Raw genomic sequence first — 27,995 nt, 5'->3', positions numbered from 1 at the left:
CTTTTTCTTTTATGTTCCTTAGGCTGGAACTCATGGCAGGCAGGTTTGTTTATTTGTTTAGTGATTGTCTCATTCCAGGAAGGATTTCAGGCCATGATTCTTACTCCCTTTTGAGTTATATTTTCTTTTTAGAGGACAGGACAAAAAGCATTTTCCAAGTTACCTATAAATAATTTAGCTGTGGAAAAACATCCCTCTGACTATCATCCTCTCTCTACGTTGGGTGCAGGCTTATTTTGTTAGTTGATGGAACTGAGAGAATGCACAGAGTCCCCATGATTTAGGAGCATGGTAGTTTAGAAGTAGATACATGTTTAGGGAGACAAATAACCAAAGGTATGAGTGGAGACAACCACCTATGACCTCTATTTTTTCCCTTGTGTGATATGGTCTGCCCCAAAATGGACCATATACCAGGGATGAAGAACTGCTTGATATGGTTAAACTTGTTTAATTCAGTACAAAGGGGCAGACAGGTAAATCAGACTACATATTTATTTCTTCATTTATGGTTGGCTTTATACCATCATTTTGGCTTTTACTTCAGTTAATTTACTGAATAGAGTTGTTCAGTAGTAGCCCCATTTTAATATATTAACTTAAATATTAAGTTATATGTAATATTTAATAGTTAAATAAAACTGCAGCAAAGTATAAAAAAGCTGCAAAAAATATAAAAGTGTGCTTTTATAGCAGAAAAACATTTTTAGTTATATAATGCAGTGATTCCCAGTTTGTGGTCTGAAGACCTGTTGATATGTTTAAACATTACAGACCCCCCTTCCCCAGGAGCTTTTGTTTATGTGGGTATATCAGAAATGAAAACTGAGAACATTTAACTATATTTCTTAATTTATTTAAAAATAATAATAAACAACTGACTACGTGTTATAATATTTTTTAATGAAAAATATTGTATTTTCTAAACAAAAAATGAGAGAAGAGTGGCATTGTTTTCTATATTTGCAGTTTTATTCAATGCCAGGCTTAATATAGAGGACACCTGCATACTTAAAGCTGCTTCTGCATTCAGTCTGTTGCTGTATGTTATTATGGTTGATAGATATTTAAAAAATGCAGCCTCACACAAATGTCTATAGGAGTTAGAAAATGGAAGAACATTTTAGAAGCCTTTTCAGATAGCTAGATAGGCCTCTTTGATACTAGATCAAAACATAGTAAGTGGTGTTTCTTATAGGTTTGTTGCAGAGTGGAATCTGAAGCCATGGATCAGTGAACTTTTTGTACTCTGTCATATCACTTCTGTACTTGTTCATTGTATTAGGTAGATTTTCTAAATGCTGACCATTTTCTTTATATATTGTCACATATTATATATATAGCCTTTGGAAAATTCTAACATATATTCATGATGATGAGTGAAAACAGCAAATAATATTTCATTATAAAAGGGTTCTGAACTTGCAGACTCCTGAAAGTGTCTAAGGGACCTTTAGGTGATCCCTGCACCTCTCGTTGAGAATCACTGATTTAACATAAATAGTTCTTTATTAGCAAGTTCATTTGTGATTACCCCCAAATGCAGTCTCTTTTGATGACTGCCAACCTGCATCCACCATGGTTTACGAGGCCTGCAGCTGGCCTCCAGTAGCAGCTGAAGGTAAAGGCACTAATTCTGTCCCCATTCCTCATTAGAAACACAGAGCTCTGGTTGCATTCCTCATCTAAGGGTACAGTAGCATACGGTCATAGGGAAGACCAATAAAGCAAATACCATGAGTTGTAACTATCTTAAGAATCCTTAGTCATTAAATAAGAAAATTATCTACAAAGTTATGAAAAGATCATAATTGTAATACCATATTCATGCTATTAAAAGGATACCAGTAAACTGTAGGGTGTACACTTAATACATTAAAAAAATCCAACTGTGTTTTAGTATTGAATTGGCACAGAGTAAACTAAATAAATTACCTTGTTAGAAAAACATTATTAACAAGGCTTTCTCTTCCTTTTTAGAAATTTTTAAAGATTTTGGGGAGTGATTTGAGTAGCTTGAGTATGATACAGCTATGAAAGGAGGTTTGAATACTCTTCTTTTTCTTTTGATAGATTTTCCTGTTAGAGACTAGCATTCAAATTCCCTTGACCCTAGAGCTGCCCTCGAGTGGGTATTTGTTTCTCCGTGATACAAACATAGCCCTCCAATGTAAACCATTTTCAAAAATAAGAATTGATTCATCATTATCTTCTCTTACGCTTCCTAGTTCATTCAGAACCAGAATGGAACTGTCTAGTATTGGGTCCTTTTCCTGCATCTTTCCCTGCCATACCTTACTCTTGTGTCTAGGTATCTGCTCTAAGCATTTTCTGTCCTTTCACCCTTCAGAAACCGAAAGCCAGAACGCCCCTCGTTGCCTCACTTACTTGGTCTGTATTATTTCTTAAAAAATGAAACTAATTAGCACATTTGGAGGTCAAACCGAGAAATCAGTTTTGTTTTTGTCCCACTCTGACTTAGTGCAGGTCCCTTAATTGACAGGTTTCAGTTGTTTCATCTGAGGAGTGAAATGGAATGATTTGAGCCGCCTTTTGTTTCTGAAACCTGATGAGTATAAATCATGTTTTCAAATCTTTTATGGGCCAAAAGTGTTTTTAGCGTGGTAAACCATATTTATTAAAAAATAATGAAGTCCTTATTATGTCTGTTGAATATTGGGAAAATGAAAGATTTTTAATGCTAAAAAAAGGAACTGCTTGTAAAATATAATAGCATTTGTTGAGATCTTACTAATTTTTTATTGTATAATTATTCAAGGAATTGGCTAGATTTTCTTATATTGTTTACAAATATTTTTACCAATTTTGGTGGGAGTGTATTTACAATGAAATTATGGGATCTGTGATTCAAGGGTAAAGTTTAATACTCTTTATCCAGAGAATAAATTTTACAGGATCCTTTCAAACTATCCATTTAGTTAGAACAATTGTTATAGCAATTTTATGTTAATGTTTAAATTAAAATAATGTTTCTGTTGAAAAGTAATACAAGCATTACAAAAGTCCTAAAAATTCAAATAATACAGAGAAGTAGACAACGAAACATCACTATCCTTTCTGTTATCCTTGTAGACTCCTTTCCAAGAAATAATCACTGTTAAGAAATCATCTCAACAGGTACAAGTTCAGGGCACCTGGGTGGCTCAGTCGGTTGAGCGTCCGACTTTGGCTCAGGTCACGATCTCACAGCTCGTGAGTTCGAGCCCCGCATCAGGCTCTGTACTGACAGCTCAGAGCCTGGAGCCTGCTTCTGCTTCTGTGTCTCCCTCTCTCTCTCCCCCTAACCCACTCGCATTCTGTCTCTGTCTCTGTCAAAAATAAATAAACATTAAAAAAAAAATTTTTTAAAAACATGTACAAGTTCATAAAGATCCTTTTTTTATTCACTAACTATAATGGGAGTGTACCATGCACACTGCTTAGTATGTTGTTTTTACTGAAACATATTTTGGTACTCTTTACATGTTACATGTTATTGTGTGCATACATACAAGATTATATATATATCTATATATATATACACACACACATATATATGTATATATATAAACTCACAGCATGAATAAAATCTGCCTCATTCTTTTTTTAAATTTTCCAGGTATATTGAGATATAATTGACATACAACACTGTATAAATTTAAGGTGTACAGCATAGTGGTTTCCGTATATTGTGAAATGATTATCATAATAAGTTTAGTAAGCATCCATCATCTTATATACAGTCAGTAAAAAGAGAAATCAAAAAAAGAAAAATAAATGTTTTTTTCCCTGTCATGAGAACTCCTGGGATTTACTCTTGTAACAACTTTCATATATGTCATATAGCAGTGTTAATTATAGTCACCCTGTTGTACATTACATCTCTAGTATTTATTTATTTATCTCATACCTGGAAACTTATGCCTTTTGACCATCTTTCTCCAATTCTCCCTCCCCCCATTTTCCTCCTGGTAACTCCAAGTGTGATTGCTTTTTCTAGGAATTTTCTTTTTGGTTAAATATGCCACATGTAGGTGAGATCATACAATAATTGTCTCTTTATGACTTATTTTACTTAGCATAATGCTTTAAAGGTCCATCCATGCTGTCCCAAATGGAAGGATTTTCTCATTTTTTATGGCTGAATAATATTCCATTGTATGTGTGTGTATACACCACATCTTTATCCATTCATCCATTGATGGACACTTAGGAAGTTTTCATGTCTTAGCTATTATAAATAATGTTGCTATGAACATGGGGACACAGATATCTTTTAGAGTTAGTATTTTTGTTTCCTTTGGATATATTCTCAAAAGTGGAATTGTTGGACCATAGGTTCAGTGTAATTTTAGTTTTTTAAAGGATACTTCATACTGTTTTCCGTATTGGCTGTACTAGTTTACAGTCCTACCAACTGCATAAGGGTTTCCTTTTCTTCACATCCTTACAAGCATTTGTTATCTCTTGTCTTTTTGATTATGGCCACTCTTATAGGCATGAGGTAATATCTCATTGTGGTTTTGATTTGCATTTCCCTAATGACTGGTGCTGTTGAGCATCTTTCACGTATCTGTTGGCCTTTCATATATCTTCTTTGGAAGACATTTGGAAAATGTCTATTCAGGTCTGCCCATTTTTAAGTGGACTTTCTTTTGCTATTGAGTTGTAGGAATTTAGGAGTTCTTTATATATTTTGGATTTTAACCCCTTATCTGATAGGTGGCTTGCAAATATTTTTTCCCATTCAGTATGTTGTCTTTTTAATTTGTTGATGGTTTCTTTTACTGTGCAGAAACTTTTTAGTTTGGTGTACTCTCTTCTTGTATATTTTTTATTTTGTTGCTTGTGCTTTTGTGTTCTGTCCAAAAAATCATCACCGTGATCCATGTCTTAGAGCTTTTTTCCTTTTTTATAGGAGTTTCATCTTTTCCGGTCTTATGCCTAAGTCTTTAATCCACCTTGAGTTAATATTTAAGAGTAGTGTAAGTTAGAGGTCTAGTTTCATTCTTTTACATGTGAATATCCAACTTCCCTAGACCATTTATTGAAAAGACTGCTTTTCTCCATTAAGTATTTTTGGCTCTCTTGTCAAATATTAGCTGACCATAAATACTTGGATTTATTTCCAGGTTCTCATTTCTGCTCCACTGATCTCTTTGTTTTTATGCCAGTACCATACTGTTTTGATTACTGTAGCTTTATAGTATAGCTTGAAATAAGGACGTGTGATGCCTCCTGCTTTGTTACTCTTTTTCAGGAGCACTTGGCTATTCAGGGTCTTTGTGGTGCCATGCAAGTTTTAGGATTTTTCTTCTATTCCTTTAAGGAATGCCATTGGGATTTGATAGTGATTGCATTGAATTTATAGATAGCTCTGGGTGGTATGGACATTTTAACAATACTATTAATTCTTCCCTTCTATGAACACAAGTTACCTTTTTCCATTTATTTGTGCCCTCTTTGATATCTTTTGACAGTGTCTTGTATTTTTCAGAGTAGAGATCTTTCTTCTCCTTGGTTAAGTTTAATCCTAAGTATTTTATTGCTTTGGTGCTATTATAAATGGGATTGTTTTCTTTCTTTTTCACATAATTTATTGTTAGTGTACAGAAACATTACTGATATTTGTAGATTAATTTTGTATCATTCTAACAGTTTTTTGGTTGAGTCTTTAGGATTATTTTTTATATATAAATTCATGTCATCTCAAATAGAGACAATTTTGCTTTTTCTCCCCAATTCTGATGCCTTAAAAATTTTTTTTAACCTGTTTGCTATAGGTAGGCCTTCTATTAAATAGGAATGGTGAGTGGGTACCTTTGTCTTGTTTCTGAAAGGAAAAGCTAAAGCTTTCAGCCTTTCACTATTGAGTATGGTATTAGCTATGGCCAACATATATGGCCTTTATTATGTTGAGGTATGTTCCTTCTATACCTAATTTGTTAAGGGTTTTAATTATGAACATTTGTTGATAATACAATTTGAATATGAATTACGAATATTTGTTGATAAAACATTTTTGTCAAATGCTTTTTCTGTATCTATTGAAATGATTATGATTTTTTTCTTTCATTTTATTAATGTGTGTATCACATTGTTGATTTCTATATGTTGAACTATCCTTGCTTGCATTCCAAGTATAAATCCCACTTGATCATGGCAAATGATTCTTTGAAACGGCTGCTAAATTTGATTTGCTAGTATTTTATTGAGAATTTTTACATCTGTTTTCACCAGGGATATTGTATTTTTTTTTTTTTTTCCTTCTGATAGTGTCCTTTTGTGGCTTTGGTATCAGAGTGATACATGCCTTGTAAAATGAGTTTGAGAGTATTCCCTTCTCTTCAGTTGTTGAAAAAGTTTGAGAAGGATTGGCATTAATCCTTCTTCAGATGTTTGGTAAAGTTCACCAGTGAAGCCATCAGGTTCTGGGCTTTTCTTTGTTGGGAGATTTTTGATTACTGGATCAATCTCCTTACTAGTGATTCATCTCTTCAGACTATTTCTTCCTGATTTAGTCTTGGTAGGTTGTATGTTTCTAAAAATTTTTCCATTTCCTGTGGTTGTTGAGTTTATTGGTGTATAGTTATTCATAGTAGCCTCATGATTCTTTATATGCCTGTGTTATCAATTGTAATGTCTCCCTTTCAGTTATAGTTTTGTTGATTTGAGTCTTCTCTGTTTTTTCCTTTGTTAACTTTGGGTTCAGTTTGTTCTCATTACAGTTCCTTAAGATGTAGATTTGGGTTGTTTATTTGGCATGATTTTGCTTCTTACTGTAGGCATTTATTGCTGTGAACATCACTCTTAGAACTACCTTTACTGGATCCCATAAGTTAAGGTATGTTATGTTTCCATTTTTGTTTGTCTAAGATACTTTTAAAATTTCCCCTTTATTTTTCTTTGCTATACTGGTTGTTCAAGAATGTTAATTTCCATGTATTTTTGAATTTTCCAGTTTTCCTCTTGTTAATGATTTCTAGTTTTATACCATTGTGGCTAGAGAAAATACATGGTATGAGTTTAATCTTGAATTTGCTAAGGATGTTTTGTGGCCTAACATGTAGTTTATCATAGAAAATGTTTCATTTTCATTTGAGAAGAATATGTATTCTGTTGTTGGATATGCATACGTTAGGCCTGTTTGGTCTATAGTTTTCAAATCTCTTCTTTCTGTATTAATTCTCTGCCTAGATGTTCTATCGATTGTCGAGAGTGGGTTATTAAAGTCTCCAACTGTTATTTGGTATTGCTGTTTATTTCTCCTTTTAGTTCTGTTGGTTTTTACTTTATGTATTTACGTACTCTGATCCTGGGTGCATAAATATTTACAATTATTATATCCTCTTGATGCATTGGCCCCATTATCATTATATAATAATCACCTTTGTCTCTTTTTACATTTGTTAGTTTAAAGTATCTTTTGTCTATAGCTGCCACCATTTTTTTTTTCTTTTTTCTTTTTTTTTTTTTGGATATCATTTATTTGAATGACTTTCCATCCCTTCTTTCAGTCTTTGTGTGCCTTTAAGGCTATAGTTGGGTCTCTTGTCTCCCATCCAAGTAGTAACCAGGCCCCCACCCTGCTTAGCATCTGAGATCAGATGAGATGGGGCGCTTTCAGGGTGATATGGCCATAGACTGGGTCTCTTGTAAGCAGCATATCAATGGATTAAAAAAAATTTTTTTTAAATGTTTTTATTTATTTTTGAGAGACAGAGACAGAGGATGAGTGGGGGTAGGGAGGCAGAGAGAGAGGGAGACACAGAATCTGAAGCAGGCTCCAGGCTCTGAGCTGTCAGCACAGAGCCTGAAGTGGGGCTTGAACCCACGAACTGCAAGATCATGACCTGAGCCAAAGTCAGACGCTTAACAGACTGAGCCACCCAGGCGCCCCGGATTTTTTTTTTTTTTTAAAGCATTCCACTATCATTTCTATATTTTTTGATTGGTGAACTTAATCCATTTATACTTAAAGAAATTATTGATAAGTAACAACATACTAGTGCCATTTTGTTAATCATTTTCTGGTTCTATGGATCTCTTGTTCCTTGTTTGTGATCCTGTTGTCTTTTTTGTGTGTTTTGATGTCTCGTGTTGTCAGTATGCTTTGACTTCTTTATCATATTCTTTTGTGTAATTACTACAGATTTTTTCCTTGTTTATCATATTTTATTTACACATCAAATATCTTTAAACTATAACCCTCTATTTTAAACTAATAAGTTAACTTCAATAGAATTCCTAAGCTTTACACTTTTACTTCTCTTTCCCCTCATATTTTAGGTTAATGTTACAATTTACATATTACTTAATATTGTATAACTAATAAGATTACTGTAGTTATGGTTATTTTTACTGTATTTTTAAAAACTTTTAATCTAGAGTTGTAGTTGAATTATGCATTGAAATTACCATATGACAGGATCCAACTTTGACTCTGTATTTACCATTACCAGTGAATTTTACTCTGCCTTCTTATGTTTTTATGATATTAACTAGTGTTCTCTTATTCCCACTCAACTCCCTTCAGCATTTTCTATAAGACAGGTGTAACGGTGATGAATTCCCTCAGGTCTTATTTGTTAGGGGGAGTCTTTATTTCTCCATTGCCTAAGGACAGCTCTGCCAGGTAGCATTCTTGGTTGATGGGGTTTTTTCTTGGAATATTTTGAATATGTCATCCCATTCTTTTCTGGCCTGAAAAGTTTCTGTTGAGAAATCCAAAGATTATCTTATGGGCGTTCCTTTGCGTGTAATTTCTTCCTTTTCTCTTGATGTTTTTAAACTGCTGTCTTTGATTTTGTACAATTTTATTATAGCATGTCTTGATGTAGTTTTATTTGGGTTCAAGCTATTTGGGGTCCTTTGGGCTTCTTGAAACAGATCCCTCCTGCTTCATTCTCTTTGAAGGTGGTATATTCTTCCATTGTGTAGAAACATTATAATACGTTCAACCTCTTCCCTTACTAACATATATGTTAGGAACTTGTTTTGATAGTGTAATTATACATGGCAGTGAACTTAAGTCTTTGCATGCATATGTAAGTATACTAATGGAAATTCCTGGAAGTGGAAATCTCTGGATCAGTAAAGCATTTTCAAATCACTTTTGGTTATTTGTTAATACAAGGAATCTAAAAAATGCTACTGGATAATAGTTTTTCTTATGGTAATCAAGTTAAGATCTTTTATGATTAAATTGGCTTTCCTTGTGATATCATTCAAGAAGATTTTTATTTTATTTTTATTTTTTTAAATGTTTGTATTCATTTTTTAGAGACAGAGAGAGACAGAGTAAAATCAGGGGGAGGGACCAAGAGATAGAGGGAGACACAGAATCTGAAGTAGGCTCCAGCCTCCGAGCTGTCAGCAGAGAGCTGGACACGGGGCTTGAACTCACTAACCACGAGATCATGACCTGAGCTGAAGTCAGTCACTTAACCGACTGAGCCACCCAGGCGCCCCAGAAGGTTTTTAAAAACACGTATTTTTATGAAAGCATCTTTAATATGGAAACATTGATGAGTTGTGCCAACTTGTCAGAAATTATTGGCTCAAAATTTAAGACCAAATAAAAAGTTATTTATATTTAATTATGCTGTTGACGAATACCTACTTCCTAAGGTGTTAAGTTCCTAATGGAAGAGAATTTTATACATGCACACATGCACACAAACTAGGTTCAGATTCTGGTTCTATACTGGGCTATCTTTGTGAAATCCAGTACCACTTAGATTAGTTGAACCTAAGTTTCCAGTCTGTAAAATCTTGCGGGTGGTGATAAACAGTGTTAGAGGTAAAGTTCATGATGATTCTAGCTTACTGCCAACTACTTACTAAGCACCTAATGTATGGATAAAAAATAAAGTACACTCAGAGAAAAGTATGTTATTTAAAAGGAAATACATCATAGCATGGTAGTATTGGAGACTTTGAAAGGACCATGGAAATTGTTTTTTGCATTGGTTTGCAAATGAGCTCAGTGTACTTCAAGGGTTCTATTGTTTTTCAAAAAATTTTTGAAAGTACTGATTTCATCCATTGGTTTTTCAAATTTTAGCATTTCTTCAGAGGCAGCCAGATAAAGGCCGAACTATTCTGTGTGGTGACTGGTGAGTTAGGTTGCAGAGAGTGCTTCAAAAACTCACTTGCCCCGCAATCTGATGCAGCCCCTGAAACACCTTCTTGGGGAACTGTTTAGTCCAACTTAAGCATTTAACAGTTGAGGAAGCTAGGACAGAGAGATGTTATTTTTCTTCTTCTAGATCACATAGAATCACACAGGTCACTAGAATCACATGTCTGGAACTAGAACTACAGTCTGCTGTGTCCCATTCTTTTGCTCTTTCTAGTCTATTATCATTTTAGTAAAATCTTATTTTATCACATATTTAAAAGCTGAGTAATAGGATTCTCTTGTAATAGTACATTTGAGTTTTATCATGATTTTATAACATGGATAAAAATATTAAAATTTGGCTATTTTATCAGTATCTTCTAATAAGGTGATGCACATGCTGGAAAAGAAACATTGTTTTTTTTCAAAATCTGTCATATCTTGTTAATTCTCTGTATACAATTTATTGAGTGGGAACCACTTCTGAAACCTGTTTTATTTTTGGTATTAACAATGCTCAATACTGTGGAGTAAAATCTAACTGTATGTTGGAAGACAATATCAGAATAAGCAAAGGCTTATAAACATTTTAAAAGAGAACAACAGCGATTTCATTAGAGTAATAAGACCAAAGTCCACTGCTTGTAATGCTCAGAGGAGGTATAACTATTAGATTCCAAGTTTGCTTCTATCTTGTCCTGCTCAAAGCAGATGAAGAAATAATAAGAGATAACTCATTTAAATTAGCTCAGTTTCCACATTCGAATGTATCATCCCCCGGAGAACTGAAGAACCTTATGAATATGGTTTCAGAACCTTTGTCAGTATACATTGGGGACTTAGGAAGACTAGGGATAGGTAAGAAAAGTGAGAAAAAGCAAGCACCAGTGTTTTCAAAGGCACGCAGAGGAAGATGTTAGAAGCTATTAATCAGTAAACTTAATGCCAATCTCTACCAAATTTTCGAATATGTTTTGGAACATATTTCTGACTTAGAACTACCTTACTCTTTTCCTTATTAGACTGCAAGATTGGTACATCAAAAAAAAAATACTATATCTACTAATTTTTCTATGTACATAAAATATATACATTCAATTCTAAATTATATATTATAAACTATACAGTATATACTACATACTATACTATACCACTTATGTAGATACATCTATTTTCTGTAGGTATGTACTATATCTACCAGATGGTAGTAGATACAGTATATCTTTGTATATAGTAGATACAGTAAATCTTTCTTGTGTTTTAATGGAAAAATGTGGACTAGTCGAAAATGTTAGAAAGCTTTACAATTGGATCAGTAACTGAACCTAAAGGGTGCCAGTAAATAGCTGTCAGGTTGGAGAGAACATTCTTAGGTGAGTGCTTTGGAGTGCCATTTTAAGCCCCAGCCCTTTGTCATCATATTTATTGGTCAATTTGACTAGGCTCCTTAGGGGTAAGAACAGGTCTTATTTGATTTTGTATTTGCAACATTTGACATTCTATCTGGCTAGAATTAATGTTTCTTAAAGGAATGAGTGGATAGATGGATCAATGAAAGAAAGTGGCATTCATGACAGGTTTCAGAAATAGGAAGGACAGCTAATTTGATGGATGACAAGTTTAAGATTGAATTGATCAAAATCTGGCCCCAAACAAGCAAGATAAAATTTAATCTGGTTAACTGTTGAGTCCTCAATTTTTTCCATCTATTTTGTGGGTATCATATGGGAGACTTGATTTGAAAGTAATTGAAGTTTTAAAAAAAGCATAGCATTTTAGTTGTTGAATCTATGGTCATATAGCTGCTTAAAAAGTTAACAGAAGGAAAAAAACCAATTAACCAATTATGCTGGTCCTCAGGCTCTAGGAAATAATAATAATTAATTTTACTGGCCAGATAACATTTTAAAACAGACACCAAATTTTAGGTAACAGACTGACATGTATAGAGCAAGCAGGAGAACCAGAAGTAAAAAAAAAAAAAAAATGGGAATATAAGAAACAGTGGAAGCACCATGGAAGTGTGAATAAGATTCAGGTAAAGGGAAAATGTAATGTGTTTCAGTAGTTAAAGAGCTGTTTTGTTGGAAGAGGAGAAATGGATATGCTCTTGGATGTTGCTGAAGGTAGTACAAACCTAACATTTTTAGGTTGAATAAGCAGGTTACTGCTTATTCATAAGGAGCTCCAAAATAAATTGGAATTGTCCAATGATAATAAAATCAGTGCCCTTTGAATTACTGGACTTTCTGCCATCAGAACTATTTGTACAGATGCTGAATGACCACTTACTAGTAATATTGTAAAGCAACTCTTCTATAAGGTGGGCTATGGTCCTTGTTTACCCAAGGGTCTAAATCTTCAGCATTTAGAATAACTCAGAATAACTTAGCAGAGATTAAAACAACTGCCATTTATAAACCTGTGTGAACACATGCAATATTAATATTTTTATGTAAGTATATATTGCTTTATTAATTAAATAGTAAGTGGGGGGTGAGATTAATTATCCTTTGGATTTGCTTGCAAAAGTTGTTAAGTTATATAAACCTAAAAAGTTACAATTCTGTGATCTTTCCTTTTGGTGAAATATTAGTTAAGTATTTAAATTTTTTCTTAAAGACATTTTTAAATTGACAGTAAAGTAGGAGGAAAAATACTTGTAATCCTTCCAGTAAAAGATAACCACTATTTACATTTTTTCATTATATGTCTTTAATTTCTAAAAGCACTTTTAATGTTTTTCTTAAGAAATATTTTGAACATACAGAAAAGAGAATATTTAAAACAGGAACCTACTAGCTTGTTACTTTTGCTTTAGATCATATACTTAAAAGATGTTACTTTAAGGTTTCCTTGTAGACTATTCTCTAAAACATCCTTTTCTCTGCTTTCCCTCCACGGAAGTACTTTTCTGAAGTTGATAGATATATCTCCTTTGTATTTTATTTTCATTGAAACATATTTTTAGAAATTGTATTTTTATTTTTACATAAGTAGCACATATGCATTATTAAAAAACTTGAGAAAAATAACTAAAAACATTATTTCACTCAGCTATCACCAGTTTTAGCATTTTAGTATATATCCTGGGTCTTTTCTGTGTGTACATTTTGTGTATATTAGATGTGAAGAAATTTGGTTCTATTACCAGCTTGCTAGGAATTTTATTTTAAATCATGGATAATACTGAATTTTATTAAATGTTCAAATGCTTTTTTTCTTCTATTGAAATGATTATTTTTTCTCATTTAATTAACATGGAAAATTGCATTCATTTATTTAAATTACTCTCTTCCTTTGCTTTCTTGGGATAAATGCTCTTAGTTGTGACATAATTTGTGTACATTGCTGAATTCCTTTGGCCAGTATTTGGGATTTTTGCAACAATATTCACATATCGTGAATGAAGAATGGCTTTATTTTTCAGGTTGTCTTTATCTAGTTTTGGCATCATGATTATAAAAATTCTCAAAGAATGACTTGGAGAGCTTTTCCTTCTTTCTGTTCTCTCTTTTTTCAGATTGTAAAAGATAGGGAATATCTGTTTCTTAAAATTTCATAGATATCACTTCTGAAACCTTCTGGATGTAGTGCTTATTTGTGAATTTATTTTTGTCTTTCTGTTTTTTTTTTCCATTTCCTCACTTCATTTAATAGTTATAGATTGATTCAGATCTTGTATTTCTTTTCACTTTTAGTAATTTATATTTTTCTGAAAAATTATTCATTTTATTTCATATCTTGCATTTGTTGGCATTAGGTTTTTCATAGTGTTTATGATTTTTAAAATATATTATTTTTGTATCTATATGCTCCATTTTTATTTCTAAAGTAATGAATATGTATTTCTTCTTTCACTTGATATAGCCTGCCAAAAAATTTAGCATTTTTTAGAGACTTACTTTTAGGTTCAGAGTTGAACTTAAAACATGTTCAGGGTTGTTTTACCTTTCTGGTGAATTTTTTTTTTTTTTTTATCATTAATAACTCCTCATCTCTTTCTAATAATGCTTCTTGTCATAAAGCCTTTTTGGTCTACACCACTGGTTTTTCTTTTTTGGGTAATATTTTTGCCTAATACATTTTTTTTTTTTCTTTCTTGGGTGTGTGTTAATGTTTTATCTGTGCTGGTACAATATTTATATATTTTTAAAAAGAATCTAATAACATAAGACCATCCCTTTCAACATTATCCATTTACATTTGTTGTGATTTAGTGTGATATTTGGATTTACATGAGTTCTCTTTGTTTTCTTTTATTGAAGTACAGCTGAGACACAGTATTACATTAGTTTCAGGTGTATAACAATAGTGATTCCACAACCCTATGCTCACCACAAGTGTAGCTACCATTAGCCACCTTAGAATGCTGTTACAATACCATTGACTAGATTCCTTATGCTGTACCTTTTCTCCCCATGACTTAATTCATTTCATAACTGGAAGCCTATACTTCCCACTCCAATTCACCCATTTGCCCATCTGCTACACCACTCCCCTCTAGCAACCACCAGTTTGTTTTCTGTATTTATGGGTTTATTTCTGCTTTTTATTTGTTTTTCACATTTCACATATAATTAAAATCATAGGGTATTTCTTTGATTTATTTTACCTGGCATAATACTCTCTAGATCCATCCATGTGATCACAAATGTCAAGATCTCACCCTTTTTATGGCTGAGTAATACTCTATTGTGTATATATACCACATCTTCTTTATCCACTCATCTGTCGATGTATACTAGAGTTTGCTTCCATATCTTGGCTTTTTAAAGTAATGCTGCAGTAAACAGGGGTACATATATCTTTTCGAATTAGTATTTTAATTTGTTTTGGATAAGTAGTAGAATTATTGAATCATATGGTATTTCTATTTTTAATTTTTTGAGGTACCTCCATACTATTTTCTACAGTAGTTGCACCAATTTACATTTCCAGCAACAGGTGCATACAGGTTGCTTTTTTCTATATCCTTGCCAACACTTGTTATTTCTTAACTTTTTGATTCTAGTCATTCTGACAGGTGTAAGATGATATCTCATTGTGGTTTTGATTTGCATTGCCTTTATGATAAAGGATGTTGAGCAGTTTTTCATGGGTCTGTTAGCTGTCTGTATATCTTCTTTGGGAAAAGTCTGTTTGGGTTCTCTACCCATTTTAACCCGATTTGTTTTCGTGGTGTTGAATTTTATAAGTTCTTTATGTATTTTAGATATTAACCCCTCATCAGGTATATTATTTACAAATATTGTCTCCCATTTAGTAGGTAGCCTTTTCATTTTGTTGGTTCCCTTCTCTGTGCAAAAGCTTTTTATTTTGTTGTAGGCACAGTAGTTTATTTTTGCCTGTGTTTCCTTTGCTTGAAGAGATATATCTAAAAAGATGTTAGTGCCTGTGTTATCTTCTAGGAGTTTTATGGTTTCAAGTCCCACATTTAGATCTTTAATCCATTGTGAGTTTATTTTAAGAAAGTGGTCTAGTTTTCCCAGCACTATTTATTGAACAGACCGTGTTTTCCTCATTGAATGTCCTTGCCTTCTTTATTGTAGGTTAATTGGCCGTATAAGTGTGGGTTTATTTCTAAGCTCTATCCTCTTCCATTAATCCATATATCTATTTTTGTGCCAGTACCATACTGTTTTGTTTACTATATTTTGTAGCATTTCTTGAAAACTGTGATTGTGATGCTTTTAGCTTTGTTTTTTGTTTGTTTGTTTCTTTGTTTGTTTTCCCTCAAGATTGGTGGACTATTCAGGATCTTTTGTGGTTTCATACAAACTTTAGGATTATTTTAGCTCTGTGAAAAAAATGCTGTTGGCATTTTAGTAGAAGTTGCATTGAATCTTTAGATTGTTTTGGGGTAGAATAGCCATTTTAACAGTATTCTTTCAATCTGTGAGCATGGAATACTTTTCCATTTGTTTGTGTCATCTTCATTTTATAAGTGTTTTATAGTTTCCAAAGCACTGGTCTTTCACTTCCCTGGTTAAATTTATTTCCAGGTATTTTACTTTATGTTTTTAGTGCATGATTGTAAAGGGATTTTTTTTTTTTAATGTTTGTTTTTGAGAGAGAGAGAGAGAGTGTGAGTGGGAGAGGGGTAGAGAGAGAGGGAGACACAGAATCTGAAACAGGCTCTAGGCTCTGAGTTGTCAGCACAGAGCCTGACGTGGGGCTCAGACTCTTGGAGTGTGAGATCATGACCTGAGCCTAAGTTGGACGCTTAACTGACTGAAACACCCAGGGGTCCCAAAGGGGTGGTTTTCTTAATTTCTTTTACAGCTACTTCTTTATTAGTGTATAGAAACGTGACCAATTTCGGGGCGCCTGGGTGGCTCAGTCGGTTAGGCGTCTGACTTCGGCCCAGGTCATGATCTTGCGGTCCGTGAGTTCAAGCCCCGCGTCGGGCTCTGTGCTGACAGCTCAGAGCCTGGAGCCTGTTTCAGATTCTGTGTCTCCCTCTCCCTGACCCTCCCCCATTCATGCTCTGTCTCTCTCTGTCTCAAAACTAAACTGGAATCCGTGGGGTTTTTTTATGTATAGTATCATCATGTCCTCTGTAAATAGTGACTTTTTTCTTACCAATCCAGATGCCTTTTATTTCATTATGTTTGATTCCTGTGGCTAGGACTTCCAGTACTATGTTGAATAAACGTGGTGAAAGTGAACATCCTTGTTTTGTTCATGTTCTTAGAGGAGAATTTTTACCATTGAGTATGATGTTAGCTGTGAGTTTATATGGCCTTTATTATGTTGGGGTGTGTTCCCTCTAAACCCATTTTGTTGAGAGTTTTTATCATGAATTGATGCTGAATTTTGTTAATTTTTTTTTTTGCATTTTGAGATGATCATATGATTTTTATCCTTGGTTTTCTTGATGTGGTGTATTTGCAAATATTGAACCATCTTTGCATTACTGTAATAAATGCCACTTGTTTGTGGTGACGGTCCTATTAATGTATTATTAAATTAGGTTTGCTGATATTTTGTTGAAGATTACTAAGGATTTGTTGATGTATTTGGAAGCTTTCTTTCCTCTTTTATTTTTTGGATTAGTTTGATAGGTGTTAACTCTTTTTAATGTTTGGTATAATTCACCTGTGAATCCATCTGGTCCTGGACTTTTGCTTGTTGGGAGTTTTTTTATTACCAGAGCAATTTTATTGCTAGTAATTTGTGTGTTCAGATTTTGTTTGTTCCTGATTCAGTTTTGGGAGATTGTGTGTTTGTAGCAATTTATCCATTTGTTTTAGGTGGTCCAATTTGCTGGCATATAATTTTTCATACTGTTGTATTATAATCCTTTGTATTCTGTGGTGTCTGTTGTTAACTTCTTTCATTTCTGATTTTACATATTTGGATCTTTTGTCTTATTCTGATGAAAGTTTTATCAATTCATTTTATGTTTTCAAAGAACTAGTTCTTGATTCATGGATCTTTCTGTGTTTTTTTTGTTTGTTTGTTTATTTTTTGTTTTGTTTTGTCTCTAGTCTCTATCTCATTTATTTCTATTCTGATCTTTATTATTTCTTTTCCTCTACTGTCCTGGCTTTGAGTTTTATTTGTTCTTTTTCTAGTTCCCTTAGGTGTAGGGCTAGATTGATTCTTTGAGATTTTTCTTGTTTCTTGAGATAGGCATTTATCACTATAAATTTCCCTCTTACATCTGGTTTTGTTGCATGCCAAAGATTTTGGAACATTGAAATTTCATTTTCATTTGTCTGCAAATATTTTTTTATTTTCTATTTGACTTTTTGGTCGACCCATTGGATGTTTTGTAGCATTTTGTTTATCCTTCATGTGTTTGTGCGTTTTCCATTTTGTTCCTTAGATTAATGTTTAGTTTCATACTGTTGTGGTCGGAAAAGGATGCATGATAGGATTTCAGTCTTCTTAAATTTATTGAGAAATTGTTTTGTGGCTTAACATGTACTGTACTGAAGAGTGTTCCATTTATACTTGAAAAGAATGTGTACTCTGTTGTTTTGTATGGAATGTTTTATCTGTTATGTCCATCTGATCTACTGTATCATTCAGAGACATTATTTACCCTTTGATTTTCTGCCTGGATGATATCCACTGATGTAAGTGGGGTAATAAAATTACCTACTATTGGGGCGCCTGGGTGGCGCAGTCGGTTAAGCGTCCGACTTCAGCCAGGTCACGATCTCGCGGTCTGTGAGTTCGAGCCCCGCGTCAGGCTCTGGGCTGATGGCTCGGAGCCTGGAGCCTGTTTCCGATTCTGTGTCTCCCTCTCTCTCTGACCCTCCCCCGTTCGTGCTCTGTCTCTCTCTGTCCCAAAAATAAATAAAAAACGTTGAAAAAAAAAATTAAAAAAAAAAATAAAATAAAATTACCTACTATTATTGTATTACTATCAATTTCTCCCTTAATGTCTTAATATTTCCTTCATATATTTAGATATTTACAATGTTTACTCCTTTTGTTGGAGTGACCCCTTTATTATTTATGTAATGCCCTTCTTTTGGCCTTATTATAGTCTGTTTTAAATTCTATTTTGTCTGATAGAAGTATTGCCACCCCACATTTTCTTTTGCTTCTCTTTGTATCAGATATCTTTTTCAGTGCTTTCACTTTCAGTCCATATGTGTCTTTAGGAGTGAAGTGAGTCTCTTTTAGACAGCATATAGATGGATTCTGGTTTTTTATTCCTGCCTGCCCTCTCCCATATCATTTGAGTGGAGCATTTATACCCTTTATATTTAAAATAATCATCAATAGTTATGTACTTATTGCCATTTTATTGTTTTCTGGTTGTTTTGTTTGTTATCTTCTCTTCACTTTTTTCTTGTGATTGATATCTTTCTGTAGTGTTATGCTTGGCTTTATTTTTTTGTGTATGTTACAGGTTTTGGGTTTGTGTTACTATGAGGTTCATTTATAACATATTAAGTATATAGCAGTCTATATTAAGTTGATGGCCCCTTAAGTTTAAACACATTCTAAAAGAAATCTTTTTTTACCCCCTCTTCCACTTGTCATATTTTATACCCTTTTATTCATAATTTTTAATTTTACCTCGAATATAGATTTTTCTTTTCCACTTAAAGAAGTCCCTTTAAAATTTCCTTTAAGGCCAGTTTAGTGGTGACAAACTCCTTCAGTTTTTGTTTGTCTGAAAAACTACTCTCTCCTTCTATTCTGAATGATATCCTTGCTCATTGGAGTATTTTTATTTGTAATTTGTAATTTTTTTCCTTTTAGCACTCTGAATATATCAGCCACTCCCTTATAGCCTTTAATGTTTCTGTTGAAAAATCAGCTGATAGCCTTATGGGGTTTCCCTCGTATGTAACTTTTGCTTCTCTCTTGCTGCCTTTAAAATTCTCTCTTTAATCTTTGACATTTAATTTTTATGTGTCTTGGTGTGAACCCCCTTGGGTTACCTTGTTTGGAACAATCTGTGCTCCTGAATTTGGAGGTCTATTTCCTTACCCAGGTTAGGAAAATTTAGAGCTATTATTTTTTCAAGTAAATTTTCTGCCCTTTTCACTGTTCTCCTTCTGGGAACCATATAATGCAAATGTCCGCTTGGTGTTGTCCATGAGATCATGTAAGCTATACTAACTTTTTGAATGCATTTTTTTGTTCTTCAGCTTGGGTGCTTTTTGTAACCCTGTCTTTCAGATTGCTATTCCAGTCTTCTGTATCTGCTAATCTATTGATTACACTAGAAGGAATTTTCATTTCTTTATGTATTACTCAACTCTGGTTCTAATTTATATTTTTTATCTCATTGTTGAAGTTCTCACTGAGTTCTTCCATTCTTCAGTCCAGTGTGGACATCTTTATGATCATTACTTTGAATTCTTTATTAGCTAAATGGGTTTATCTGTTTCATTTAGTCCTTTATCTGAGGTTTTTGTCTTGTTCTTTCATTTGTAGTATATTTCTGTGTCTCTTCATTTCCTTGACTTTCTTTGTTTCTGTGAATTAGGCAGAATAGCTACTTCTCTTAAACTTAAAGGAGTGGTCTTATATGTGGTCACATCCTGTGTAGACTGTCTGTCCCTGGTACTTTCGGTTAGCTGGCTGAAGCTGTATCAGCATGGGCTGTGGTTCTTAGGACACTTGTGCTGGGCCTGCCCTAGGATGGCCAGAGCTGAAGTGGGTATAAGCCAGGTCAGTCCTGGGTCTCTCCATGTAGAGGGCACCTTGGAAGGATAGCCAAAGTTTTGTAGCTGCAAGCTGTGAGAATCCCAGGGCTCTCCTCACAGAGGGTGGCCTGGCATGATAGCTGAATCTGAAGTGGGTGCTAACTGGGGTGTTTGGGACTCTCCCTGTGGGCCAGCCAGGAGATCCTCCTCAGGGGCACCCTGGCAGTGCGGCTGAAGCCGAGGTTGGGCACAGGTAAGTTTCAGCAGAAACTTTACAGGCCAGAAGGGAGTGGCATGATACATTCAAAGTGCTGGGGTGCCAGGGTAGCTCAGTTGGTTAGCATCCAACTCTTGATTTCCACTCAGATCATGATGTCAGGGTTCATGAGAATGAGCCCCACCTCAGGCTGTGCACTGACAAGGCAGAGCCTTCTTGGGATTCTCTCTCTCTCCCCTTCCCCTGCTTGTACACACACGATAGATAGATAGATAGATAGATAGATAGATAGATAAAACTTTTTTTTTTTTAAAGTGCTGAAAGGTTATCTGGCAAGGTTATCATTAAGGATTGAAGGAGAGGGAAAGAGTTTTCCAGACAAACAAAAGTTAAAGGAGTTCATTACCACTAAAATGCCCTTACAGGAAATGTTAAATTAAGTGGAAAAGAAAAGCCATAATTAGAAGAACATTATAAAAGGAAAAGATTTAATGAGTAAAAGCAAACACACAGCAAAGGGAATAGAGCAGATCACTTACGAAGCTGGTATGAAGATTGTAAGACAAAAATAGCAAAATTAATTTTAAAATATTAGATAGGGATAAAATTAGATAAGGGGACACACAAAATAGATGTAAAATATGACAACATAAACATTAAACATGGAGGGAGGAATAAAAATGAAGTTCTTTTAGAATGTGTTTGAACCTAAGTGACCATCAACTTAAGACTGGTATATACTTAGCATGTTATAAAAAGAACCTTATGGTAACCACAAATCTGAAACCTATAATAGATATACAAAAAAATGAAGAAAAAGTAAGTGAAACAAAACACTAATAAAGTCAGTCATCCATCCAAAGGAAAGAGAGCAAAAGAAAAAAGAAACACAGAAGAACTACAAAAACAAGCAGAAGACAGTTAACAAAATGGCATAAGTATATACGTATTAATGATTACTTTGAATGTAAATGGCTTGAATGCTCAAAAGACATTGTGGTGGGGGTGGAGGGAGGGTTGGGAGGAATGGATAAAAAAAACTATGCTGTCTACAAGAGAGTCAATTCATATCTAAAGACAGACTGAAAGTGGAGAGAGGGAAAAAGATAATTCCATGCAAATGGAAGTGAATATAAAAAAACTGGAGTACCAATACTTATACAAAATAGAATTTAAGACAGACTATATTAAGAGACAAAGAAGGGCATTACATAATAATATAGGGGTTAATCCAAGAAGAAGACACAATTGTCATTATCTATGCACCCATCATTGGAGCATATACTTATAGACATAAATGGAGAAATTGACAGTAAAATAATAGGTGGGGATTTTAACACCCCACTTATATCAATGGATATATCATCTAGGCAGAAAATCAGTGCCTGCTGACACATTAGACCAGATGGACTTAACATTCCATCCAAAAACAGAATACACATTCAAGTACACATGAAACATTATTCAGGAAAGATCACATTATGCTACAGAACTAGTCTCAATAAATTTAAGAAGGTTGAATTCATGTCATGCATCCATTTCTAGCCACAATGGTATGAAGCTAGAAATCAATCACAACAAAAGAATATGAAAAAAACACAAACATGGAAGCTAAACAACGTGCTATGAAACAACCAAGAGGTCAACAAAGAAATCAAAGAGGAAGTAAATATAGAGAGACAGCTTAACAATGTTCCAAAATCTTTGGGATGTAGCAAAAGCAGGTATAAGAGGGAAATGTATAGTGATAAAGGCCTACCTTACAAAACGAGGAAAATCTTAAATAAATAGTATACCTAAAAGAACTAGGAAAAGAAGAATAAACAAAGCCCAAAGCCAGTAAAAGGAAGAAAGTAATAAAGATTGGAGCAAAAATAAATGATATAGAGACTTAAAGAAAAAATAGAAAAGATCAGTGAACCAAGACCTGGCTCTTTGAAAAAAAGAAGTAAATTTGATAAAGCTGTAGCCAGATACATCAAGAAAAAGAGAGAGGACCTAAATAAATAAAACCAGGAATGAAAGAGAAGTAACAACTGATACCACAGAAATACAAAGGGTTTTAAGAGACTAGTATGAAAAATTATATGCCAACAAATTGGACAACCTAGGAGAAATGGATAAATTCCTAGAAACACACCATCTTCTAACACTGAATCAGGAAGACATAGAAAATTTGAATAGACTGATGACCAATAACAAAATTTAAAAACTCTCAACATACTGGGGCACCTGGGTGGCTCGGTTGGTTGAGAGACCGACTTCAGCTCAGGTCATGATTTCATGGTTTGTGAGTTCGAGCCCTGTGTCAGGCTCTGTGCTGACTGCTCAGAGCCTGGAGCCTGCTTTTGATTCTGTGTCTCTCTCTGCCCCTCCCCCACTCACGCTTGGTCTCTCTCACTCTCAAAAAAATAAAAAAGAAAAAAAGAAAAAAAGAATTAGAAAAAAAAAAAACTATCAACATACAAAAGTCCAGGGCCAGATGAATTCACAGGTGAATTCTCACCAAACATTTGAAGAAAAGTTAATACCTATTTTTCTCAAACTTCCAAAAAATAGAAGAGGAAGGAAAGCTTCCAGATACATTCTACAAGGTCATTATTACCTTGATACCAAAATAAGACAAAGACACCACAAGAAAAGAAAACTACAGGCCAGTATCCATCATGAATCTAGATGCAAAAATCCTCAATAAAATATTAGCAAACTGCATTCAACAAAATATTTTAAAAAATTATTCACCATGATCAAGGATCATGGATTTATTCTAGGATATCAGGGCAATCCTGTATTCACAATTCAATCAACATGATACACCACTTTAAACAAAAGTGATGGATAAAAATCATATAGTCATGTCAACAGCTGCAGAAAAACGCATTTGATAAAATTCAACATCCATTCATAACAAAAACTCTCAAAGTGGGTGTAGAGGGAACATACCTCAATATAATAAAGGCCATATATGACAAATTTACAGCTAAAATCATACTCAGTGGAGAGAAACAGAGCTTTAAGATCAGTAAAAAGACAAGATGGTCTTGTTCTTGCCACTTTTATGCAATATAGTACTAGAAGACCTAGGCACAGCAATTGGACAAAAAATGAAAGTCATTCAAACTGACAAGAAACAAGTTAAACTTGTCACTGTTTGCAGATGACATGGTACCATATGTAGAAAACATGACTCGACCAATAACTGTTAGAATAAATGAATTCAGTGAAGTTGCAGGATACAAAATTAATATGCAGAAGTCAGTTGTGTTTCTATACACTAATAAGGAAGTAGCAGAAAGCAAAATTTACAAATTAACATAGGGGTGGAAAGAGAGAGGCAAACCATAAAACATCTTGAGGGATGCTGGAGGGGAGGTGGGCAGGGGATGGGTTAAATAGGTAATAGGGACTAAGGGGGGCAGAAATAGATCTGTAAAGACAGAGATCAAACTGATGATTGCCAGAGGGGAGAGTGGTGATAAGATGGGCAAAATGAGTTAGTTGGAGGTACAGCCTTCCAGTGTGGAATAAATAAGTCACGGGAATAAAAAGTACTAAAAAGTACAGCATAGAGATTATAGTCAATGGTATTGTAATAGCATTGTAGAGTGAGATGTTCGCTCTAGTTGTGGTGAGCACATAAGGTAGAGAGTTGTGGAATCACTATGTTGTACACCTGAAACTAATGTAACATTGTGTGTCAACTATACTTCACTAAAAAATTAAAACTTAAAAAATGTCACCTTACAGAAATACTTTTTCATATGTACTCTTCCCTACCTCTCTAGTTTTTGGAAACAGATTTTAGATATCCACTTGTTTTATTCATAAATATTTCAGCTTGTATCTTTCTGAAATATAACGACCTTTAAAACAATGCCATCATCCAGTACCAAGAATGACATCTAAAAAATGAACAGCTTTATAATATCTTCAAATACCTAGTTAGTACTCAAGTTCTCAATTGTTCTTTAGCTATTTAAAGACTTTAAGCCATCCATGGGGTGTCTGGGTGGCTCAGTTGGTTGAGCATCCGACTTCGCCTGAGGTCATGATCTCACAGTTTGTGAGTTTGAGCCCCCCATTGGGCTCTGTGCTGACGCCTCAGAGCCTGGAGCCTGCTTCGGATTCTGTGTCTCCCTCTTTCTCTGCCCCTCCCCCGCTCATGCTCTGTCTCTCTCTCTCTCAAAAATAAACATTAAAAAAAAATTTAAAGACTTTAAGCCATCCCTAGGGGCGAGAAGATCTACATATCTAACAGTACTGATAAAATCAGGGACTTTGAAATAAAAGGCACATGAAAAAAATACATACAATTAAAAAAAAAAACAGCTGACAGACTGGAAAGAAAAAGTGTGGTGACAGAGTGGCGGGAGGTGTGTACTTACCACCTGATGCTTTGGCTGTGCCCATTGCCAGTAGGGGATCCTTGAGTTGTGGAGGGGGAGGTGTTTCCCAGAGGTTCATGGATGATGTCTTGTCAGAATCATGGGGCCTCCAGCAGGAAACAGCATTCCTTCAGTTCTCTTTGCCTCCTTCCCTTTCCTTTCCCTCCCCACAGTCACTGTGGTCTCTTCTCAGAGAGAGTGAGTCCCGCCAGCTGCAGCACATGTGGCCAGGCAGATGACCACCTACCACCTTTACCTTCTGCCTCCTCTGCCAGAAGGTCATATGGGCCTGCCACCACCTCTGCCACCTATACCACCAGCCCTGGCTCCACAGCCTCCTCTGATGTATAGTTGAGCCACTTTCAGGCGCAGAGATGGATGGCTCCCTCAGGTGTCCTGATGTGCTGTGCGGAAGTCTTTTGGTTCAGTTATGGATACTTGCTTTGTGGATCTGATTAGCTGTAAATTGAAAGATGGAGAAGAAAAGGAATGGCTCATACCACCATGATGTTGATGTCACTTAAAAGAAAATATTTTAACCTGAATCTTTTCACAGACTTTATGGAAAATGTTTGAAGACCATGGAAATGACTAGTATTTTTATCTAGAAATAATTTGCAAGGTAATTTCTGCACCTCGAATAGTGCCGTGTAATATTATGCAGCTGTATATATTTGCCTGAACTCTGATTCCCAAATATCCGTGTTTCTCATCATATCTTTGGCTGAATTTGCAACCAACACAAATGACTATTCATGTATGCTTCAGACAAATGCTTAAGAATTTATTTACCAGTCGTTGTAAAAAGCAAAAAAAGGACTACCAGGTTAAGGACCTTATTAAATTGTTGGTAGATCTGTTTGCCAGTTATTTTATGTTCATGAACACTAAGCGCAGCCTGATTTGTAGGTCTTGTATGGTACCACTAGAAACATTATTTCAGTGCTAAGTGCAGTGTTTTACTCTTCAGTTATTTTCGAGTATTATTTTTTTATATGTTTATATACACATCATAGGAACTATCCAAAAACCTTGAGCTGAGTACCAACAGTTTCCAGCGACAGTTGCTTGCTGAAAGGAAAAGGGCATATGAAGCTCAGGATGAAAATAAAGTTCTTCAAAAGGAGCTGCAACAACTGTATCACAAATTAAAAGTAAGTATTTCATTTTTTATATATATATATATATATTAGTTGAAAACACAACATTTTAGGAGGAGATCCAACCTGGTGGAGAAGTAGGGGGACTCAAAGTTCCCTCATCCCTCAAACACAGCAGTGTTGAGGCCAAAAGACTTTGAATTCCAAGAGTCCGGGCTGCAGAGTGACAAAACATCCTGGGGACCCATGGGGGACAACCTGGCGGGTCATAGTTGCATGATTGCAAACTGGGAGAGATAAAACGGCCCACATAGGCACGGATGGAAGAGATCCCCTTCTGTGGAGAGACAAAGGGAAGAGAAAGAGAGTCTGAGGAAGCATAGGACTATATCTGGACAAGAGAAAAACCACGGACTGGGATGGAGAAAGATCCAAACTCTAACTGTAGGACTTCCTCTGGACTGGGGGCTGGCTGCCCAGTTTGCGCACGTGGAGAGGACAGGAGCCAGCCCCTGGCTTGGTAACTAGTTCAGAGGCACAGTCCATGGTGGGAGAAAGCTATCCCTTCCCTGTATTGCTGTGGGAAGAAGGTATATAACCGTTTCAAAGGACAAAGACTGCCTGTACCCATCAGCCAGAGACCACTTATCGGTGGCATGGAGCAGTACTTCCCCAGAACTAGGGCATGCAGAGCAGAAGCCTTTAAGACATCGGGATTTAAATCCCAGCAGAGCGCCAGGGAGGCATGAGAGTTGGCAGAGCGGGACAAACCGCGCATGTGGCACTGAGGTGGTGCAGAGCAGCACTTCCCCGGAACTGGGGTGCATGGAGCAGGACTGTTTAAAACGTCAGGATTTAAATCCCAACCAAGCGCCAGGGAGGCGCGGGAGTCAGCAGAGTGGGACAAACTGCCTCGTTCACGCCTGTGGCACTGCGAGGATGGCCTGAACAGAATGGTTTGGGACACCCAGTCCATGGAGGAGAGACTGGGGTGTTGCCATTTTTCTCCCCATCACCAACAAGGGGGGCTTCAGGGAATGGACAGTGGGCCCACAGTGTAGGCTTGACCTGCCTATGCCAAACCACACCCCTCTGCACCTGGTAACTTCGCATCTACTGGAGCAGGATTGATGCTGTGGAACCAGACAGCCCCTCCTCCAGACCAGCGCTTCAACCGGTTCCAAGGCACCCAGCGGTTTTGCATTTTCTGATTTAATTCTTAGACAATTCTTAGTACATATACAGATTCTTTTCTTCCTTTTCTCTTTCTTATTTCTTCCTCTAGTCTGGTTATTCTGGTTGTTGGTTTGTTTAAGCAGACATATTTAATCTATTCTCTTTATACCTGCGCCTCCTGGCAGGTATACCTCTTTATACCTCTTCCCCCCTCCTCCCCACCCCCCCAAGATTAACCCATAGAGTTTCTCTGCCTGGTCAGTTTTTTCTTTTTCCCTGCCCCCATCATCTCTCTCTTTGTTTGGGATAAGGCCTCTTCCATCAACAATGCCACCACCTTTTGTTTTGCTGTAGCTGGTGTTTTTTTTGGTTTTTTTGTTTTTCTGTTTTTTTGTTTGTTTGTTTGTTTTATTTTCCAGGGCTACTTGAATGAAAAAAGCAAAGCACACCTGGTGGAGGGTCCAAAACATCACTACGAGTAGGGAGATAAAGCAACCAGAGTCACAACAACAGAGAGCAAGTAACACACTCCAAAATACACCTCCTGAAGGGCCAGGCCCTGGGCAATGTATGACCTCTCTTTAATATAGTAGTGCTCGTGGGTGCAGGACACATAACAAGCTTTTAAAACATAAGGGACAGAAAACTAGCCAAAATGACAAAACGGAAGAATTCTCCTCAAAAGAAATTCCAGGAAGAAATGACAGCTAAAGAATTGATCAAAACAAATATAAACGATATAACTAAACAAGAATTTAAGATTAGTTTATTTTGCACCTCATTTACGGCATTTTTTAATTCATCATGACTATTTTTTAGTTCCTTGATCTCTGCAGCAGTGGATTCTCTGCTGTCTTCTTTTTTTTTTTTTTT

At 35.3% G+C, this 27,995-nt stretch overlaps 1 protein-coding gene across 4 annotated transcripts in view; it reads left to right on the top strand.

Moving 5' to 3' along the window:
- Window positions 1-27,995, top strand: part of LCA5 (lebercilin LCA5) — a 96,500-nt gene that overhangs the window by 54,333 nt on the left and 14,172 nt on the right. For 3 of the 4 annotated variants that reach the window (XM_049653922.1, XM_049653924.1, XM_049653921.1), the window contains exon 4: window positions 25,863-26,000. The exons of the other annotated variant lie outside the window; for it this stretch is intronic. In XM_049653922.1, coding sequence (XP_049509879.1) covers window positions 25,863-26,000 — 138 coding nt within the window. The remainder of the gene's footprint in view (window positions 1-25,862; window positions 26,001-27,995) is intronic. 4 annotated transcript variants of the gene reach the window in all.

This window comes from Panthera uncia, assembly GCF_023721935.1.
Source record: "Panthera uncia isolate 11264 chromosome B2 unlocalized genomic scaffold, Puncia_PCG_1.0 HiC_scaffold_24, whole genome shotgun sequence".
NCBI lineage: Eukaryota > Metazoa > Chordata > Mammalia > Carnivora > Felidae > Panthera > Panthera uncia.
Note: the sequence above shows the minus strand (reverse complement) of the source record. Positions and strands in the feature narration are given on the sequence as shown.